The following is a 22134-nucleotide window of genomic DNA, read 5'->3' on the forward strand; positions in this document are numbered from 1 at the left end:
CTGTACACCAGGTAACTGTTTACTACACTGCGTGGTAACCATATTACCAAATTATGGTGCCCTGTGGTTTAGTGGGTAATTAAGGTGCTCCAATTGGATTGAGCCTGTGTAGGTTTATATCTAAGGAGTGGTTGGGGTTTTATTCCTTGTGTGATGCCACTCAGGAATAAGTGAGGCTGGTCACTCTCATCTTAAATGTCAGGACCAACTTGCCTAGCCCCGGGCTTCTACGTTCCTCATGAGACAGCATAGGATTGGATGATGGATGGATGGATGGTTATCCATTGGAAGAATTATAAATATGAGGCATTATGAAACAATGGCCAGTATAGCTTTAACTTTTAACTGTCTATAAAAGATTGGTACTGTAAACAGGGACACCTCTAAGAGTGATGGAGTCACAAACTGTTTCCATTTACCCTTCCAATATGATGGCATATTTTTGTTATATTGTTGCTACTGCCAGACAATTTTACTCAGATTAGGAGAGGCTCCTCACAGTGACGGGTTAATCTATTAAAGTATTCACAGCCAATCAATGCAACACACATACACAAACTAAACATTCAGTGTTGTCAGATTTGGTTCAAATTTTAATCAATCACCAAACAGCCATACAAACCAGATTGGATGAACACAGATTCAAACAATACTGTACATGCTTTGGTATGAAGAGGTTTGCTATTGTTCACAATCTACATAGTCATCAACACATTAATCAATCATAATCACGACAATCAGCATCACAATAATACATCAATCATCATCATTTCAATCAAATAATGTACAATTTTTAAGTGAGTAGGATCCTGAAACAAGAAAATGAAAGCACAAAGGCAGGAAAAGCTATCAAACAGTACCCAGTGAAACTGTCAATACATCCATCCCTTGATATTTAAAGCCATCCTCTTTGTTACCGTTGCCTTATTCTTGAACACTAGTCAAATGCTTTGACAGGTGCCTGCCTGAACCAACCAACCTACTGCATGTATCCTTTTTTCTTTTGTTCTAGCCTTCTATTTTTTTCAGCTCAGTTCCACAGGATACACCATGCACACACAAATTCAACATCATGCACCTAATCCCATAATCATACATGATGTGGCCAGCATTCACTTACAAGAAAGTGCACAAATGGAAATTAGGAGAACTGCCATCTGATAGCTGTATAAAAATAAAGTACAGTAATCCCTGCAATAACCGGATACCCAATTCCCGGATGTTTTGAGGCCGAGCTTTCGGAACCCCAAAATGGCTTTAAAAAAAATCATCTGTACTTTGAACTTGTTGCGCGATGCCGAACAGCTGTGTTTTCGCGTGTAGTACAGAGGCCCCCTGCTTCCTCCCCTCCCCAGTTACCACCTAATTACCACCTTGACTAGACGCTTGTCGCAATGGCTGCTGCACGTGCTCGGTTTTGTGAATAAACAGTGAATAAACTGCATTTCCTCGCCACTAGACCACATGGTAATTTACACTGTTGTGCAGTGTTAAGAAAAGAGAATTCAGAGTGCAATGGATTAAGTGCAGAGTGTACGAAGTAAACTGGTGGCTGCAACTGGCGTGGCACAAATAAGAACAGAATGTGCATTGTTAAACAATTATAATTCACAGTGCAAAGGATTAAGTGCAGCACAACACTAGATTACTGAATGTGCTTCAAGAGCATTTTCACCACTGCCAGAGCCTTGGAGGAGGCGGGTTAATCTTCAAAACGGCCACGGACATGTTGTAAGTACCCTGTACGCTGATAAATATTTTCCATACTCACTTCTAATTCCTCGTTCTCTGATTCCTTTTCATTTATTTCAGGCCTTCTGTCCCATATTTGTGTGAATAGGGTCTTAAATAGGTGCTATGCATGTCCGGTAGAGAGTTATGTAAGTGGTTTTCTGAGTTAGGCTGGATTAAGGTCAATAAGTACCTGTCCAGGAAACATTTCCCCAATTCCCAGACAAACCTAATTTCTGGACATGCCTTTGGCTCTATTACATAGGTTACTGGAGGGATTACTGTACTAATTATTTAAGTCATTACAATTTCCACTTTCAAAAAACAAATATAGATGCTGATACTATTTTAAAGGTCTGTGTTCATGCTGTTATTCCTATACTGGTAATTAATGAGTGCAGTGTTATAATACTGTACCTTCCTTTTGTTTACATTCAAAAATTGCAAATTTTCTTCTTCATGGATTTAATTTCTACATTCTACCGTACTTTAATCAGTCTTTGGCATCCAATTCACTGTTCAAACTATCAAATATATCTTCATATCACAGTTATTAGGATTCTAGCCAATTGTGTTGACTGTTAAAAACATTAGTGACTAAAACTGACACAGCTGGAATAAGTGTTAACTCACTCCATCTCCCCCCTCCCCCCTCTTAATCTAATCCAACAGTCTTCCTTCCAAGGCTGAGGCACAACCCTTAACCTACAATACAGCCTTCCTGTGTTCAACATCATACATACTGCACTTCATTCATATTCTGAGCGGCCTTCCTCCTAGTCTTCGTGTGCTTTTACATGACAATAATCATCATCATCATTTACAACCTCATCACCATCACCAAGCTAATCCTTATTAACTACTATTATACATGGAAAGGACAGCAATCAGAAATGAGAAAACTGTAAAAATAAAGGTGACATAACTATCACCTGAGAGGCCAGCAAAACTGAGCCACATCTCCAAGCACTCATCATTCAGACCTTCAAAACACCAAATGCAAATAATGTACAGGAATTCCTCATTATAGGAAAGGACTGTGTTCTAAAACATTACAACTTTTTATGCAAAACCAGTACAGAACTTGGAGTAAAGTGGCAAAATGATCTTCATAAGTAACAATGAAAGTTTTTTACATAATTGTTCTTTTACATTACCGAGATCTAAGAATAGAAAAGAACGTCAAATGGAGGACTTAATAATGAAGAAGTTCTGTACTGTACACAATAAGTGGGAACTTCACAACATGGCAATCTTCCATACACTCATCTTTCAAACTTTCAAAATAACATACAGTAAGTAAATAAATGATAAGAGGGGTGGGAATTTCATACGATGTACCCTTGATCACTTTATCACACATGAATTAATGACACTGAAAGTGGGAATTTAATATGCCTGTCCTCCATGTGCTCATCATTCAAACCTTCAAAATAACACATACACAAATGACAATAGGGTTGGGACTTCTATAAAATGCCATACCTTTATTATGTACACCTCAAAATATCAAATGTGAATAAAGTATCTGTAAAAGACAATGAGGGTGAGAATTTAATAATATAGATAACTGAAATGCCTATTTATCACAATTCTGCACAACCAGATTTTTAAACCAGATGATGCTATTTAACCAACAAACAATATACATGTAGTCCTTTTTAAAGTCTGGCATGTATTCATAACATCACAAGTTTTTACATAAACCTAGTACAGTCCTGTTAACTATCATGAATGTGACAACTTGAGTACTTAGAGAAGTCGCAAATCTCAGTGTTAATAATGGTACCATCAACCCAGTCAAGATAAATATAGTTCCAGTATTCTATTCCACCTAATGCCAGATGATTTTATTCAGCTGAAAGTGATTCACTGGAGCCTGAGAGTTAATACTGTCACCATTAACCCTCTCATGATAAGGAGAAATCTATGGCTCTATTCCAGCTAATGCTAGACAGTTTGATTCAGCAGAGTCATAGAAATCAGAGTGTTAACTGTGACAAATGAGCATTACAGGCAGCAATGGCTCTTTTAACAGGCAATTTTTACAGTAGATAATTTACTGCGAAGTTTAAACTACATTAATGAAAAAGCTCATATTTTATTCATGATACTGTCATAGGATTCTGTTCAGCTTAGGAGAGACTGTTGAATGGAAGAGGATAAATTTAGCTATCACTAATCCGTTCATTACAAAAGGTCTCCCCTAAGTTCAACATAAGCATCTCAAGGTAGCAAGATATGAAAATTTTCTTCTTAGCTGATGAGGCTAATGTTTAAAAGAAAAAAGTTGAGAAATGAAAGAACGAATGTTAAAAAAATAAATCAAGAACGACAGCTTACAAAAAGGACTTACTGTATTTATCCTTTTTATTCTATTTCAACATACGGTGTAATATCTTGCACGTAATATCAACAATCATTCTATTGTCTGACACATTTACAAGGCTATATACTTACCTAATCTGTAAACACGGCTAAAACAACTAGTAAATTTCTACTTCTGATAGAAAATATACCTTTAAATGTTATGGACATTAATTTTAATATTGTATGATTTGAATATACACATCTGGGTAAGGTCACAAGTTTTGGTAAATATATATATGTATTTATCTATCACATGCCTTTCACTCTAAAGTTATTATGCTATCACCATTCTCCTCTGATTCCATATCCCAGTCAGCCAGCAAATGCTGGCTTTATTTTACTCTGTTCTTCTACCAACCACATGATTTTACTCAGCTTTCAAAGACCTACAGAAGTGCAAGAGTTATTATATATATAAACCCTTCAGTTCTGATAGGCTCCCTTAGCTGAATAAAATACAGTAGTCTGAAAATAGTAAACATACAACATGCCTAAAAGTAACTGGATTGAAAGGGATGCATTAAATTTGTCACATCTGCTTCAAATAAAGATACTGCACCTATCATACATTTTCTGGTATACCTCCTGCTGCAGTATTCTTAAAACAAAGCCCATGAAAGAATATAAAAAATCCCCGAATTCTGTCAATCATAATGTAATATATCTGCATTCCCTACATTGTTGATGAACAAACTCTTTGGGTCTAATTCAAAGTCACACAGGTGGCTCTGTAGCATCTCTTCCTAAGTGATTTATTCCAAACATTACACCTTAACAATCTCATCCATGCTGTTAACTGTGACAACATACGATGATACTGAGGAGTACGGTGAAAAACGACTTTAGCATATTACACCTAAAGAGTCTTCTCTGTGCTGTTTACATAGTTTTTATAACAACATACTTTGCACCAATGACATATATGAGGATACTGAGGTGTACAGTGCAGAACAAATCGCTGAGTAAAAGGTACTACACCATTAACAATGCCACTTAGAAAACAGCTCCTTATCAATGCGACATGCATGCTAATCATGTCTAAAATTCACAATGGCTCCACAAACAACCATCAGAAATATGGTGAGCTAGCATAAACTTTGCACTCTCCATTAGAAGAATATAGCCATTATCCTCTAACCTGGCAAGTATATTTATTCACTAACCCTTACCCCCCAGCTAGATCTACAGGAAGTGACAACGAGGAAAGAGAAGGAGAGGCAAGGAAATGATAGGATAAGATCTCATAACATCTTTGATTTTCACACCTTTTCTCTCTTCCATCTCTACGAACCCCTTCACAACCTACTCCTACTGAAAAAAAGAGAAAGAATTTTCAAGAAGGGAGCAATAGGGAAAGATTGCCACAAGTTTTCACCACACTGTTTGCTCAATCCTCTATATATGGTATTATTTGTCTCCAGCTCTCCCTTTTCTCCTACGTTTCTATGCTTTTCTCCACAACCCTCTATCCCTCTCTAGTTCTCCAATCTCTCCTCCATTTGCTCTATCTATCTTTTGCCTCTCTGCTCATTTTCACAACTCTTTCTTCCTCTAATCTCTCCACAATGCTTCCTACCTCTCCTCCTTTCCCCTCTACTCCCTCCACTTCGCCTTTCATCTACTTTCTCCAATTTCCCCTTCCTCCTTTCTTTTCATAACTTTCCTTACTCTTTCTCATAACACTGACAACTTCTCTAATCATCCTACCTCTCCTCTCCTCTCTTTCCTCATTCCTCCAGTTCTCCCTCCATCTCTCCCCCAAGCAATAACTAGGTAGGAGATGAAGGCTGTGAAGTTGAAACTGTGTGCCTTTCCCTGAGTTTCCGAACCTCCTCGGCAACACACACTGATTTTTCAAAGAACGCCGCTAGTCGCTCCTCATTTGCAACGTTAGCCAGAAATTGCTCAAATGACACACTCCACTCCAGCCCTGATGCATCTTGACAATCTGGGCTGCTTTTTCTATAGTCAGGGTTGCCACAACTGGATGAGCGGTCAGCAGAACATGGCTCAATGCGATCAGAGGCAGTGGTGTTGGTTTTCCCACACTCAGAGTCTGTGAAATGGGTCTGACTGCAGTTTGTACATGACGACTGTTCTTTTCTGTGATCGGGGTTGTGGTATTCAGATCTAGAATGGGTACAACTAGAGTCTGCGTCACCGTGTCTTGTACTGTCTGAACTCAAGCGGTCCACCTTTATGCAGTTAGGACCCATGCAATCAGGTCCATCGACATCTGGACCCCTGCAGCCTCCATCAACACTTACATGCCCCTTTGCCTTACATCCCTCCTCCACCCCTTCCCCCTCCCCTCTCAACTCACACGTCCCTCCCTCACTCTTGCTGCTGCGCTCAACTTCTGTTGTGTATGGCTTTGGCCTCAAGTGGAGTGCATCTCGGTCAACGGTTTCAACTGTCTGCGAGGCTGGATTGGCTGGATCATCATCATTCTTGGGCTTCTGCTCCTGTGTGGGATAATACCCCCCCCCCCCAAAAAAAAAAATGAACACATTTTAGTTTTTATACCTGTGCTGTAAACTGTCATAGCATTATTTCTACAACTTTATCATACTGAACAAAAACTTAATGTTTGTCTGCATTACTTTTAAATCTTCAAAGCAATCAGGCTATGAAGCCTATGCCCAGAGTCAGAAACACACACACACACACACACACACACACACACACACACACACACACAAAATCAAGAAAAAACTTACAGGAACACATTTCTGCTCCCATATGGTAAATGTAGCATAAAATTACTCGTAAAAATTGGGAGAAAAACAAAAAGTACCATACAAACATACCATCCTGGCATGTAACTTTGCCAGTCTAAACAAATACAAGCTCTCATAGGTGGCTTAATGGAACACCTGACCCTGATTACGATATGACTTAAAAGAAAGCTACTGTATTTGTTATACCTCCTTTAATTCCTTTCAGTGTTGAACTGAAAATATTTCCTTAGACAGTCTATCTTTGAAATTCTGATGATATGACAAACCATGCCTGAATACTCTCCCAAATATAACGACTTTTTTACATATACAATATCCTACGGTACTTACCTTCCCTCTGGGCTGACTGGCGTTATTTCTCACCTTGCGACCCACCTCTCCAATCTGGAGCAGCAACGTGCCTAAACCAAGGAAAATGATCATCGTTACCATCATCATCATCATAATCGTTACCATCATCATTATCACTGCCATCATCATCACCATCATCATCATCATCATCCCATCCCTTATTCTCACCTATGTAGAGTGGAAAATGATAATTGTATCCTCTTCCTCCTGTCTACAGGTGACTCTACACTGTGTGACAAGCCAAATGGTTGCCTGACCAGGAAACCATTTCTATGCTGGGTGGTAACCACATAACCAAATTATGAGACCTGGTGGTTTAGTGGGTAATTAAGGTGCTCCAACTGGACTGAGCCTGTGTCACTTTATATCCAAGGGGTCGTTGGGGTTTATTGCTCATGTAATACCACTCAGGGATGAGTTAGGCTGGTCACTCTCATTCATCTTAAATGTCAGGACCAACTTGCCTAGCCCCGGGCTCCTATGCTCCGCATAAGGCAACACATGATTAGATGATGTATGTATGTATGTAAGTATATTTCTCATGATTCAGCAATATGTCTTTAGGAAAGAAATTGATCACCATTCATTCTTCTTATGATAGCCCTGCAATGTACTTGGATGGAGAAAACTATCACTGGGTCTACCTATTTGTTGTGCTCTTCCTGTAGTATACCTTGAGGAATAAACATACCAATATGCATTAAGTTGATCTATTTGTTGTCTGTCCAAACATCCATCCATCATCCAAACCCAAGCCGCCCCACAAGGAGCGCAGAAGCCCGGGGCCAGGCAAGTTGATCCTGGCATTTAAGATGAGGGTGATCAGCGTCATTCATCCCTGGGTGGCATTATGTGAGCAATAAACTCCAACCACACCTTGGATATAAACCTACAAAGGCTCGATCCGACTGGAGTACCCTATTTATTCACTAAACCATCAGGTGCCATTATCTGGTTATATGGTTACCATCCTGCATAGCAAATGTTTTCCCAGTGTACAAGAAACCATTTGGCTTGTCACTCAGTGTAGGGACACCTATAAGCAGAAGCAAGAGGAAAGAATGATGGAAAGAAAGAAGAGGGAGTGTAAAGTCACCCACAGGAAGAATAATGAGGAAATAATGAAGGAAAGAAAGACTCCCCTATTTATTGTGACATTCTCATTACAGTATCTGCAAACAAGAAAAATATTATCACTATACCTGTATTGTAGTTGACCTTTTTGGTCTCATTATCATCATGAGTCGAATAAAATGTCTGATGGGGGTCAGAACTTGCTTTACAATTCACTCAATGATAGCAGCAATAAAATATATACCCATACCATATTATCTGGCAGTATTCAAATATAGTACTAAGTAAAATAAAATAGTAGTCTTGTGGCAGTCAGAACAATATAAAAGCCTCTACTAATAGTCACAATAAAATAGGAAAACTGAAGTCATACAGGAGTTAAAGTGTCTGTTGTATTACTGTATTAAATTGCCACCTACAGTCAATCAGTCAAAATGATGGCAAGCTTACTCTGAAAGGGCAATAAATCAGTGTTGGCCCACTTGCATAAAAATATCTGCAAACCTTATGTTAAAATGCATATGCTACTGTGGAGTAATACTACCAACAATTATAGACCTACTAGGAAGCTATTACTACACACATGCAAGCAGATTAAAGCCAAAATATCAAGGTACATTACTTGTTTTAGCAGCAGCATCTGTAATCATGAAAACATCCTATAATTATCACAGGAACTGCCAAATATAACCCAGGCAAAATGCTACTCATATTTTATCTCTTAAAACACAATTACAGCAAAGAAATTTGACCCAATAAAATATTAATACTGTACTAGAAAGAGCATGTAAACAACAAAAAGGAACTGCTGCATAAGTTCTATGTTAACTCTGCAAACTCCTACATCCAATTAAGTTGCCTTCATTTTTACATGTTGTAAAGATGATTTATTATTCCGCTTAGAAGAGATTTTCCAAATGAGATGGGTTACATGAAAGCCTTAACTAACACCTCCACTACTAAGGTGCTTTAATAAATTAGCTGATAATATCATTTGGTGGCAACAAGACTTAAGGTACAAATGACATCCTCAGATGAAAGGGGTAGGTGGGGGTGTTCAACATCCTATCACTTGATGTTGTGCTGCTCTTGGGTGACTGCTCTTTTCTATCTTCCTTCCCTCATCTTCTGTCTTTCCTTCATTCTTTCCTCTTCCTTCTGTCTGCAGGTGACTCTATACTGAGTGACATGCTAAATGATTTCCTGTACACCAGGAAACCATTTACTGCACTGGATGGTAACCACATATCCAAATCATAGCACCTGGTGGTTTAGTGGGTAATTAAGGTGCTCCAATCGGATTGAACTGATGGAAGTTTATATCCAAGGGGTGGATGAGGTTTGTTGCTCACATAATGCCACTCAGGGATGAGCGAGGCTAGTTACCCTCATCTTAAATGTCAAGACCAACTTGCCTAGCCCATGGCTCCAATGCTCCTCATGGGGCAACACAGGATTAGATGATGAATGAATCAATGTTCTACTCATCACCATTAACAGCCAATCCAACTTTACAACAGGGAGAGTAGGCTATAGAAATATAACAAATGAAACCAATGGAGTACTGGTTATCAACAAAATGCCTAATGAAAAAGCTCAATACTTCAGACTTTCAAATTTCTCACCTCTACCTAACATAATCATTCACACGCAGCTCCTGATTTTATTTTATTTATTATTTTATTTTTTTTATTTATTTTTTTTTTTAACAAAATAATATCAAGCAAATTTTTAGTTCATGAAAATATCAGTTAAGTTTTTACTCCAGAAAAATATGATCTGTATTTTCAGTGCTACAAAACATTTCCTAATTTTCTCATAAACAATAAAACACCTTGCAAAATTAGAGTATCACATATACTCATATTATTACAACACAATCATTTCAACAAACCCCTGCTGTATCAAGGTACTGTACAGTATGTTAAAATTACCTTACTACTGTATATCTAGAAAGTGATGTGAAAATTTCCTCATCAACTCTAGAAAATGACATGAAAATATTCTTACCAACTAAATGATGTGAAAAATTTCCTTACCAACTCTAGAAAGGGATGTAAAAATTTCTTGTTCAGTGTCAAGTGCAAAGAATGAGTATACGGTGCGCCACATGTTGATGAACTGCGTCTGGCTCATGGTGGGCAGGAAGTGCTGTTCATAGCGGCGGTAGTCACGGCTGTGTATTGTTGCCTGCCCTGTTAGTTGATCTTTGTACTCTGCTGGAGAGAAGGGATGTGGGGTCAACATAAGAAGTGTGAAGGATGATGTACTGTACTTTTGGAAACATAATGAAAAATGATTTGAGGTCATTCAGCCATATGGAGCAAATGGAGTGTATGCAACTGACAAAAAAACAGAAATGTTCATACTATTAAAAACTTTTTTTTAATTACATCCACCCAATTCAACCATATGGAGCTAATGAAGTGAAAATATTGACTAGGAGAGTGCATGAGTGAGGTTAGAAGAGAGAGTAAAAACATGATGGGATGTTATATGAAGAAAAGTGGTGTGTTATTAAATATCTTAACCATTTAATAATGGTGATATCTTTGTCATTATACTTTTACTATCAGTAGACAACTTTACTTAGCTTGAGAGACTTCAAGACCTGGATAAGTTTAACTGCCTTCAGTACCGGGTATCCTCTTCACTATGAAAAGTCTCCTTTAAACTAAGTAACATCATCTGGACATAGCAAAAACGAATGCAATCGAGACATCACACGATAAACTATAGCATTAACAGTGTTATTCTTTACCACTATATGCTGCTCACTTTAACTTGGCCTAAAACTGTCAACTTTCCATACTGAATGCTGAAATGTAACAAGAGGTTAATTATATAATACAGTGCTAAACATGAAATGCAATGGGATGGATAACAGACCTGTAGTACAGTCTTGTTCTGCCACCAAGCTATGAGAAATAAGCTGTAAATGAATGAAAATTCCCAAGTTGAGTAAAGTGAAATGGTGCCACCATACTGAAGGGGTTAAGGATATCATTCTTCACCACTAATGCTACTAGTGTCATGCCCTCTGTATAGTACCTGGCTTGTGTGACGGGGCATCCGTGTCATCGGGAGGGTCGAGCATGGCCGAGGTGTGGCGGTGGTGGTGAGAGTCCCCAACACAGTCAAAGTATTCCTCTGCCTCCACTGCTGCTTCTTCCTCAACCTCAGCTGCTGCCACAATGGAACATATTACCAGCATCCTTTATAGTCTGCATTTCAAGGAACCCATCATCATCATCATTATCACCACAATCAACATCATTAATGCTACCATCATTATCAGACATGAATACCATCACCACCACAAACATCATAATTTTCATCACCATCAGTAGCATTAACAGTACTTTCACCACCACCATCATCATCATCATCATCATCATCACATCACCCTTATTCAAACTACCAGTACAGCAAATTCTCACATCATCGTTATTGTCTACTGGACTTGAGCATACCAGAGTTTATGTTGATAGAGTTTGCTGCACTGATCTGGATTTTTATAATCTCATTCATCACCATCATAATCATCACAACTTTAGTTAACATGTTTATAATTGGGGAGGGCAGGATCTAGGAACAAGGTGACACAAATGCAGGACAAACTAACATTATTCTGCAAAATAGACCATGCACTTATTAACTTAACATTTAAACCTTTGAAGACAACAATAGATGGTACCATACCTAAAATTTGTGAAGGAATACATTTGGACAATACTTCTTTGATGATACATGTAACTATCCATGTGTAAAGATGCAAACAGGTTTAATAAAATTTGTGGATCAATCAAAAGCTGTCCCTTATACAAAAGAGCTAATTAATTAAAGCTACCACAGTTACTGGTATGTGCTACTTATATGTATCTATACATCAATAACAACAATATTGACCAAGTCACACTGCATCACATCACACCATCCACACCACGCCAACAAAATGCAATTAAACTTCTACCATAATCACCATTCTCTGGGTCACCATGGGAGCGATCGACTTCATCCAGGCTGGGTGGGAAGGCAAGGTGAAGGTAATACAGGAGTCGAAGCTTGCGTGCCAGGTCCCCTCCACATACCACCCCCAGCAGCCATGCCACACTTCGGAAGCTGATCACATGTGTCCCATCCACATCCAATAACTGTATGGGCAAAGGATGACACCAATGCTGGTTGACTTGTTGGCTTTGCAGGTTTTCTAGCTCCATTTCCTTACTAGATTATATCTGTCCATAACCATAAACAGTTTACAGCAAGATACTGTCAATATGATAACTGCAGGAGATGCTGAGCAAAACTGTTTTGGGGGGGTGAATGTGTGTGGGTGTGGGTGGGGGGAAGGAGGTTCATGGCAGCATATGAGTTAATATAAATGAAAACAGAGTGAGAGGAAAACACAGCACTGTAGAAAACAATGTGACCCACATTAAAGGTTGATGTAACGAGTGCTGGAGCCCTGTCGCCTCGTCCCCACGGGGTGACAGCCATGAAGAGTGTGCTGAAGGTCTCATAAGTGAGAGCATACCCTTCCTGTGCCAGTGGAGTGCCACCCCACCCAGCACCAGTGGATGCTGCACGCTGTCGCACCTCCTTGTCCTCTCCTCCCAGCAGCTGTTCACCACGCACGTATACAACCAGCTCCTGTTTTGAGGGAATAGAGATGTGGAAGGGGTAATGCACAGTACAGTACAACTGATTGTTCTGTTGTTACTGTGGCTTAAAGATGATCTGGATATGAACTAGGCGGGCTGAATGAAACCAGCCAATTCAGCTAAGTACTCCCAGGTATTGAAGTTAAGTTTAAGGAGTGCCTATCACGTGATAGAGAGGTGCAAGAGGTAAGTTTGTAAGTGAATAAGTTGATGCAAATGAGATAAATTGCATATGATGATTATTTGTGCCTCATTTTAGTCATCTCTGTCATCATCTGCTAAATCCTACTGCTTCCTGGGAAACCTCCAGCAAGGGATGATATAACAGAACCACCTCCAAGTTACTCAGTTCTCACATGTTTCTCTCACTCTCTGTTACTCCTCTTCATTCTCTCCCATCAATATTGCTTCCACTACCCTCTTCCATACCTAATACAGTCTTCTACTTGAACATTACCTTCAACCTCCCTTTCATATGGCATTATCTGGCACTTTATCTATATGCATGCTTTGGGTATTTATTGAATGCCTCAACAGAATGAGATTCACAATTCTTGTTGTCTTTAATCTCTAAAATTTGTCAATCATCTCTTTAAAACTTTGTCTGTAGGGATAACACTGTGCAAACTAGGCTATACTGTATGCTGAAGTATGTGCTATGCATGGAGATTTCAAATCCCTGTATCTCCCCAGTACAGATGGTCTTGGAACTTTTCCTTGTACAACACTGTAAAAGCAAGCCTGTGTTTAAAGGGGATAAAGACACCACAACTTCTGCTCTATATACAGCTGGTCACCCCAAGGACACTGCTTCTCGAGCCATATATACCTTCAAATCCTCATCTGAGAGCATGCAGTCAGGTCCAACAGTACGTAGTGTGTTTCTCATGACAGTGTCCTCAAGGGTCTGCACTACTCGTAGCCGGTGCTTCACACGCAGACGCTCGATGGCCGTACTGGTGATGAAACCGAACCCAGAGTATGCTGCCTCAAGCACCTCTGTTATATTTACCTGTAGGGCATTTGGATGTGGGAGTAAATCAATCATAATCATCATCATCATCATCATCTTCTTGACCCTTAGGCTGCTTTAAGTCCCTCTGTTATGCTTACCTGTAAGGGTATTAAAAACTGGGAATTAACAATTAATCATTACCAACACCACCATCTTCCTGACTTTTATGCTGCCTCAAGTACCTCTGTTGTGGCTACCTGTACGACATTTGGAAGTGGGAATAAATAAACCACTATCATCATCACCACCATCCTGACTTTTATTTCCACATACACAAGGAATGATGTAGGATTCTGTACATGCAGAGATAAATCATACATAGGGAAAGACCATCAATGATACAAGTAAATACAAAAATTGGGAGCTGAAAAAAAATAAATAAATAAATAAAAAATACTGCAGTTAGAAAGCAGGAGGCAGGAAGAAAGCAAGAGGGAAGATGGGGAGTAAGAGTGGGAGAGAATGGGAAGGAAAGGGAAAGCATGAGCGGCAGGGAATGGAAGTGAAAGGGAGGGGAATTATTTAAAACCAAAGTGGAAGAAAAATAATAAAAGCAAGGGAGTAAATAGGCAGGGGGAGTGAAAGGGAATGAGGAGATACTGTATATGAGGTATGAGGACAGAGTCAAAAGGAAGGAGATAACAAGGACAGGGAGGTGGAGGGAAATGTGAGCCTGATATCTTCATGAACTTTATCCCTCTTAGCAGCTGTTTTCTCACAAAATCAATTTTTTTATCAAGCATCTACTCATTCATCAATGCACCAACCTCCTTCAAATTTTAAAACGAAGGCGCAAAGGAGAGAATGAAAGACAAAGATGGAAAGAAACAAAAGAAAAAGACAAACTGGAATTTAAAAAAAAAAAATAATAATAATTCTAACTAACCTCCTGCTGCTGCTGTTGAGCCTGAGCATCCTTGGCAACACTGGGTCGTCGAGCATAACGACTGCGAGGGGCACGTATAGACGCTAGGTACTCCCCCAGCACCATCATGGCCTCACCCTCATCACTGCACTCTAAAATTACAACACCAGTGGGTTGACATAATATTTTGAGTGCACTTACGAATGTTACAACACAATATTAGCTAAATGATGTGGACTATGGTTAACTAGCCTAGGAGCCCTCCTGCATCTCCCAGCAAGGTAAGGACTGTCATATGGGACAAAGTGTTTCTGTTACCATGCAATATTATTCAGCTTGAGACATCTCAGCAATTTTAACAGGAAATGTACCGTACTTAATATATAACCTACTTACTGTATTGTCACTGAGTAATTACAGTACTTCTAACAATCAACATTACAGTCAACTTCTGCTATTCGCGCAAATGCTACCCGTGGGTTTGCATACTGTATTTGCAGTTTTTCTGGGAAATTATTTTGAAAAAGTACAAGAAGATATTTCCTGTTTTTCCCAAGGCATCAGCTGTTCCTAGTGGCTCATGTGAGTTTTTTGCATGTTTTTCCATGAGAAATGTTGTCCTTTACAGTTAAACTGTGCAGTTACTCTGTATAGGTATATGCTGTTCAGCACGAGGCATCAGCACTCAACAGAACTCGGTATTTCACAACACAAATCTCCCTTTCTTTTCTTGAAATGAGAGCTTGCTTGTGATTAGCTCCTAGGGTAGCGTTCAATATTATCTGCCTATGTGTCTTCTTTCTCCCTATCCTATTGGCTGTTCAAAGAGGGGGCCCAAGCATATGCTAAAGTGACGAATTACTGAATTGGCGGTCATATATCAAATCAGCACAGCATCGGCACTTTTAATTGAAAAATAATAAATACTATTTTTATCATATATAGGTTCATTCACACCTAATTATCTTAAATCTGGTAAAAAAAATTGTGCTTAATATAAAAGTTAATACAAAACCAGGTTTCACAGCTAAAATGCACTAAAGTTAGTGGATCTTTCTCCTTCATTTCGTCAGCACACCTTGACAAACTTCTGCTTTGCACAAAAATTGATATACAATACAAACAGATGTATATGCATTGTAAATCAACATCTATACAAAACAAACGTGTCATGGCATGTTGTTGAGCTATGAGATACAGGCAAAACACTTCTGCTAACTTTAGCAAATTCCTATTCTGTATCCTGATTTTGTTGTAAATAATCAAATGAAATGATTTAGTGGGCAACTAAGGCTTCCAATCAGACTGAGCTTTTCCAGGTTTATATCCATAGGGTGGTTGGGGTTAACTGCTAATGTAATGCCACTCAGGGATGAGTGAGGCTGGTTACTCTCATCTTAAATCTCAGGATCAACTTTCCTAGCCCCTGTCTAGGAAAGTTGCGGGGTGTTCTGGTACATAACCCCCACAAATACTGAGACCTGACTGTTAACAACATAATCCACTCTTTAAAAGGTACAAGAGTTTTCTCAATTATTCATCACCTTTTCCTTACACATTTTCCAAAAAGATTCTCTAAGTTTTTACTCTCCTCCATTCTGCTATGAGTATTGTATCCACCTACTTTGCTATGTCTATACTCATCTTCCACTAACTTCCTGCACACTGCTATATCTACACTTTGCTTCCTGTCTCCATCATCATCATCATCATCATCATCATCCTCTAGCTCATGAAATCAGCTCTTCTGAGATTCAAATCAGTTTCATATTTCTCCAAGCCTCTCCCACACCATAACAACACCCCCACCACCCTTTCATATACTCACTCTCAAGCGTGGTCCTGTTGGCCTGAAGGATAGCGAGTGCCACCATAAACACAACACGAGCACCGTCGTAGAAGAAACAGTCAACCACATGCACTGCCGCCTCAAATGGCATCACACTGGTACAGAGAAAGGACACAATTACATCATCATCACAGTCACTGTAGTCATCATCATTACCCTAACCAAATTACTCACTAAAATAGCTAAATGAAATAAGATGGCTCCAGGAAATGGAAGAAAGTAACAACAATCCATCATTCCATCCAACATCCAATCCTATGTTGCCCCATGGGGAGAGTAAGAGCCCGGAGCTAAGCAAGTTGGTCCTGCCATGAAAGTGACCAGCTTCACTCATTCCTGAGTGGCATTGCATGAGCAGTAAACCCCAACTACGCCTTGGGTATAAACCTGCATCGGCTCAATCCGATTGGAGCACCTTAATTACCCACTAAACCATCAAGTGCCATAATCTGGTTACATGGTTACCACCCAGTGTAGTAAATGGTTTCCTGGTGCCCAGGAAACAATTTGGCTTGTCACTCAGTGTAGAGTCACCTATAGACAGAAGGAAGAGGAAACACTGAAGGAAAGAAAAATACAGGAGGAAGGAAGGAAGGAAGAAAGGAAAGGACAGTCACCCAAGAGCAGCACTACATCCAGTGAGCGGATGGTGAGCACCCATAATTATCATCCTAACACTATTCTTCCATTAAAAATAGCTGTAGCCAAGATCCAGAACAAGAAAAACACAAAAACAAGATAACCCTGAAACGTGTGTCTAGTGAAATGGGCCACACGCTGATTCACTTATGATTTCAGTATTCTCTGCACCACTCCACAAGGGCAAATGACAGCCACAGCAGGTGCAACACTTCATCAAGTTACTCTCAAAGCACCTGTATGGTGGAACCAGTCTGTTAACTATATTTAAAAAAAAAAAAAAAAAAAAAAAAAAGTACTATACTTGTCATGTGCATTTCATTCTTTTTTCATTTATATTCTTCGTTATTTTTTTTTTCCACCTCATCATCAATATCTTATTACTTAACATATTCATCTGCATTACCAACCACCTTTTTTGTCTTCCACATCTCTGAAACTAATACATATATATAAAACCAATTCACCACCCTTGTCATATCTATTCTCTCTATGCAATATGTCAAACAGGCAAACCTTCTTTGATGAAACACATGAATAAATGAAATGATGAACAGGTGGGGGAACTCACCATCTACTCACTCGATGCAGTACTGCTCTTGGATGACTGCCCTTTCCTCTCTTCCTTCCTTCTTTCCTTCTGTCCTCTTCTGTCTTTTTTTCCTTCATTATTTCCTCTTCCTTCTGCCCATGGATGAGTCTACACTGAGTGACAAGCCAAATGGTTTCCTGTACACCAGGAAACAATTTACTATGCTGGGTGGTAACTATATAACCAAATTATGGCACCTGGTGGTTTAGTGTGTAATTAATGTGCTCCAATCAGATAAAGCCAGTGCAGGTTTACATCTATGGGGTGGTTGGTGTTTACTTCTCGCATAATGCCACTCAGGGATGAGTGAGGCTGGTCAGTCTCATCTTAAATATCAGGACCAACTTGCCTAACCCCGGGTTCCTACACTCCTCGTGGGGCAACATAGGACTGGATGATGGATGGATGAACAAATGAACTGAAAAGCATCTGGATAATAGGAGTTTTACAGTACCAAAAAAACATGTATAGCCACTCACCTGAGGAACAGTGTGAGGAACCATGAGAGTGAGATGAGAGAGATGATGCCGAGTGACGAGAGATTCTGGTGCAGGTCAGGCATGTGGTCCAGTATCAGGTCCTCCAGCACACCTTGGTCCACCAGTGCTCCAACCACTCTGATGAACCAAAAGAACAACCATTAAGCTCTAGGGCATTTAATGCTTTCAGCCTAAGGGGTCTCTCCTATGCTGAATGAAATACTGTCATCTTTAAATTAAATTGAAAGAGAGAGAGAGAGAGAGAGAGAGAGAGAGAAAATCCTTGGTTAAACAAGTTATTGGTGATGGTCTCTCATCCTCAGTCACTGGGCATCTCTCTAAGAAAGAAAGGGGTTAATCATTACAACCTGTGGAATGAGGTGTACCTGTATGTAAAACTAAAACATACCTGGTGTTGTAGTAGTCTGGGAGGAGTCGTTCACTAAGGGCGGCCAAGAGCCAGAAAGCCTCCTCCTCACTGCAATAGACCAGCAACACTGATGCAACAATGTTCATTGCCTGGCAGTAACCTGGAAGGGTGAGGCAAGGCAAGCTGTAGTCTCACTTTCACTGTATTACAGACACAGAACAAATTAGACTTTATTTTATCAGTTTTGGGGAGTCTCTCATTTTCCTCTCAAAATCAAGAGATGAATTTATGCAACTTACAAAAGACCTAAAGCAGTAAAGGAGTTATAAAATGTCTCCATTAACTTTTTTACAATGACAATGTCTCCATAAGATGAATAAAACCATCTGCATATGGAAACATACAATAAAAATAGTATCATAGTTTTGAAATGGCTAGCAAATGTGATTATGTAAGGGAAAGTAAAGCTACAATTTTGACATTATTTTCACCTGTGAAATAAAGGGGGATAAATTGTGCTGTGCCTATCTGACTTACTACTGTATTATGGCAAGCAAAAATAATAAATCATATAATCAATGACATTCCATTAATGACCATCTATATGCTGTAATCTCTTGGAGTTCCTAATTGAAATTACTGCACTTTTGTTGTTCATCAGTTTTATGTTCAGTTAAGCAACTGGCCACAAAAACAAAATCACTAATGGCAACACATTTTTAAATCTACTTTATCCATCATGTCTCCTAATAAAATTCCATATCTTAAACCATCCATCCTACTGACAGTCCTCCTCCTCATCACTGGTCAGAGTCCTCCAGGTACATGCAACGAGGACCCAGCACAAAGCTGAAAATCCCATTTCACTCTGGAAGGCTGGATCAGTTCTCTAGCATCACCAACTTCCACATCCTGCTATCTCACAAATTCATTTACCATGTCCATCCACCTTCTTGGCCTAGAGTAGCATATCCCCTTGCATCTTCAGACTCACTCACAGATACCCTTTTTGCCTCCCAGTTCGCCATTCATTCTTTCCATATGACTACACCATCTGAGAACATTCTCTTCTACCCAGTTATCAACATATTTCCTTGCTCCACATCTTTCATGGATGATACTGTATATGTTGCAATAACAGACATACAATGCTTAACAAAATTTAAGACCTTTCCATTTGCCTGATTTTCCAAAAGTTGAGATAACTGAACCTGGAAGGTATCTGTACATATTAGACATACAATCACTACATACAACCATACAAGTGACTCCCTCACCAATAGCTGGGTTCCTCCAAGCATATGCACACAAGACCCTCCGCAGAGCTGAGATCCCGGTGTCACTCTGGAATGCTGGGTGTTCTGGCAGGGAGCGGTGGAGGTCACGCTCAATCTCCTCATTGGCTGGCCCTCCCCGCCTCAGCCCAGCACCAACAGCAGCTTCATAATACCCAGGATTGGTTGCCTGCTCATTTATTGCACCTACACAGTAAAACAATCATCAATATCACACCACAACCACCATAAACATTATATTATTATCATCCACATTATCAGTATTATCACCATTACCATCACCGTAACTCTACTTCCCACAGAAACAGTAATGAAATAGGAAAGGATAAAGGTAAGGACACCGTCAACTTTTATGCATCCATAAACACAACACTGACAAACAGATCTACTATTATTACAGTATTCATAAATTAGTGTACTGTATCATCATCACTGCCATATTTTATTAAGCTGGCAGCTGTTGTTATTGTTGCTTAACCCATGTCTGCCTGGACAAGTAAACCTGTTGACCACAGGTAAGCAACTATTCCTGTGGGGCTGTCCTATGGGTACAGTATGGGACATACACCATATAGGAAACCGACACCCCCTTGTGGTAGACAGCACCTCACCAGGGGTGAACCTCAGTGAGGTGCAAGTAAATATGGAGAAGTCTGACTACCTAGTGAATGCTGCACCTGCTCCACCAAGGTTGTACAGTGCCACCACATGTAGGCTCCCCATCAGCACCTCGGTTGGTAATCATTTTTTTTTTTTTTTTCTTTTTTGTAAGGCAAGGAAGAAGGAACCAAAGACTAGAAGTCAACAAAATTGTTCCCCCTCCCCCCTACACACAAAAAAGCTTATTCAAGCCCCTTCCTGGCATACCTGAGAAGATCATCCAGACCTCACGTCTCACAGATCCTGGCAGGCCCTGCAGCACCAGTCTTAGGGTCTCAACAGTGCGGTAGATAGTCACCCCACGGCCATATTCTCGCCAGTGCTTTTCCCACGCTGCCTCACCACGTTTCTCCGCCTCCTCCTCCTGTCAATGTGAAACATTAGATCTTTACCACAGCAATGCAGTTCTTTTATTTTAGATATCTCTTGACAATTTAGTTTGGAGGAAATGTTTGACTTTTCAAGCCTAAGAGGTCTGACACTGATTACATTAATCCCTTCACTACAGAAGGTTCTTCCTAGGATGAACAAAATCATCTGGAGATAGCAAGATTACAATGGATGACATGTCATCAGACTGAGGGGTTAAAGCTGTACAATGATGACATCTTTTTTACTTTATTATACAACTTCCAGACAAAATGCTGAAGCAACTTCTCTTTCTCTCTCTCTCTCTAAAAAAAAGTGGCAACTGAGTTGCTTAATGCCGTATTTACAGCAAGAACATTGTTTAAGTACAGCTCTATTCCCCTCTTTAATAATTCCATCTCTAAGCACAGTCATGCACTACTGCACACACACACACACACACACACACACACACACACACACAATCTGCATCCTATTTATGCCAATTCTCATAAATTTTCTCTAATATCTTTCTCCTTCATCTTACACCCCCATATCTTACTACACCTCCTCACATTACCATTTACAGTCTGTTCAAGCTATATGAATGTTCCCCATGTGATAAATCTGTAGAACAATAATTCTAAAGTTATACCTTCTCTTTTGTGGTATGTGGGGGTACTCACCATCCACTCACTCAATGAAGTGCTGCTTTGGGTGTCTGTCCTTTCCTCTCTTCTATCCTTCCTCTTCTTCCTTTCTATCCTTCATTCTTTCCTTTTCCTTCTGCCTCTGGTTGACTTTACACTCCCTCTTCTGTCTTTCTTTCCTTCATTCTTTCCTCATCCTTCTGCCTATGGGTGACTCTACACTGAATGACAAGCCAAATGGTTTCCTGTACACCAGGAAACTGTTTACTACACTGCGTGGTAACCATATAACCAAATTATGGTGCCTGGTGGTTTAGTGGGTAATTAAGGTGCTCCAATCGGATTAAGCCTGTGTAGGTTTATATCCAAGGGGTGGCTGGGGTTTACTGCTCACATTATGCCACACAGGGATGAGTGAGGCTGGTCACTCTCATCTTACAT

The 22134-nt window shown here is 39.7% G+C and overlaps 1 protein-coding gene across 1 annotated transcript in view; it reads right to left on the reverse strand.

Moving 5' to 3' along the window:
- Positions 1–5813: 5813 nt before the first annotated feature.
- The window catches only part of Tbc1d8-9 (TBC1 domain family member 8/9), a 48985-nt gene continuing 32664 nt past the window's right edge, over positions 5814–22134 (reverse strand). The window contains exons 13-26 of the mRNA XM_080276518.1: positions 20903–21059; positions 20018–20221; positions 18780–18900; positions 18371–18508; positions 16640–16755; positions 14833–14963; positions 13761–13943; positions 12705–12920; positions 12250–12421; positions 11319–11450; positions 10307–10483; positions 7173–7243; positions 6425–6566; positions 5814–6352 (exon numbers count right to left, since the gene is read on the reverse strand). Coding sequence (XP_080132644.1) covers positions 5871–6352; positions 6425–6566; positions 7173–7243; positions 10307–10483; positions 11319–11450; positions 12250–12421; positions 12705–12920; positions 13761–13943; positions 14833–14963; positions 16640–16755; positions 18371–18508; positions 18780–18900; positions 20018–20221; positions 20903–21059 — 2442 coding nt within the window. The 3' untranslated portion in view covers positions 5814–5870. The remainder of the gene's footprint in view (positions 6353–6424; positions 6567–7172; positions 7244–10306; positions 10484–11318; positions 11451–12249; positions 12422–12704; positions 12921–13760; positions 13944–14832; positions 14964–16639; positions 16756–18370; positions 18509–18779; positions 18901–20017; positions 20222–20902; positions 21060–22134) is intronic.

This window comes from Coenobita brevimanus, chromosome 65 (assembly GCF_032717465.1).
Source record: "Coenobita brevimanus isolate Jiangsu-jjx chromosome 65, ASM3271746v2, whole genome shotgun sequence".
NCBI lineage: Eukaryota > Metazoa > Arthropoda > Malacostraca > Decapoda > Coenobitidae > Coenobita > Coenobita brevimanus.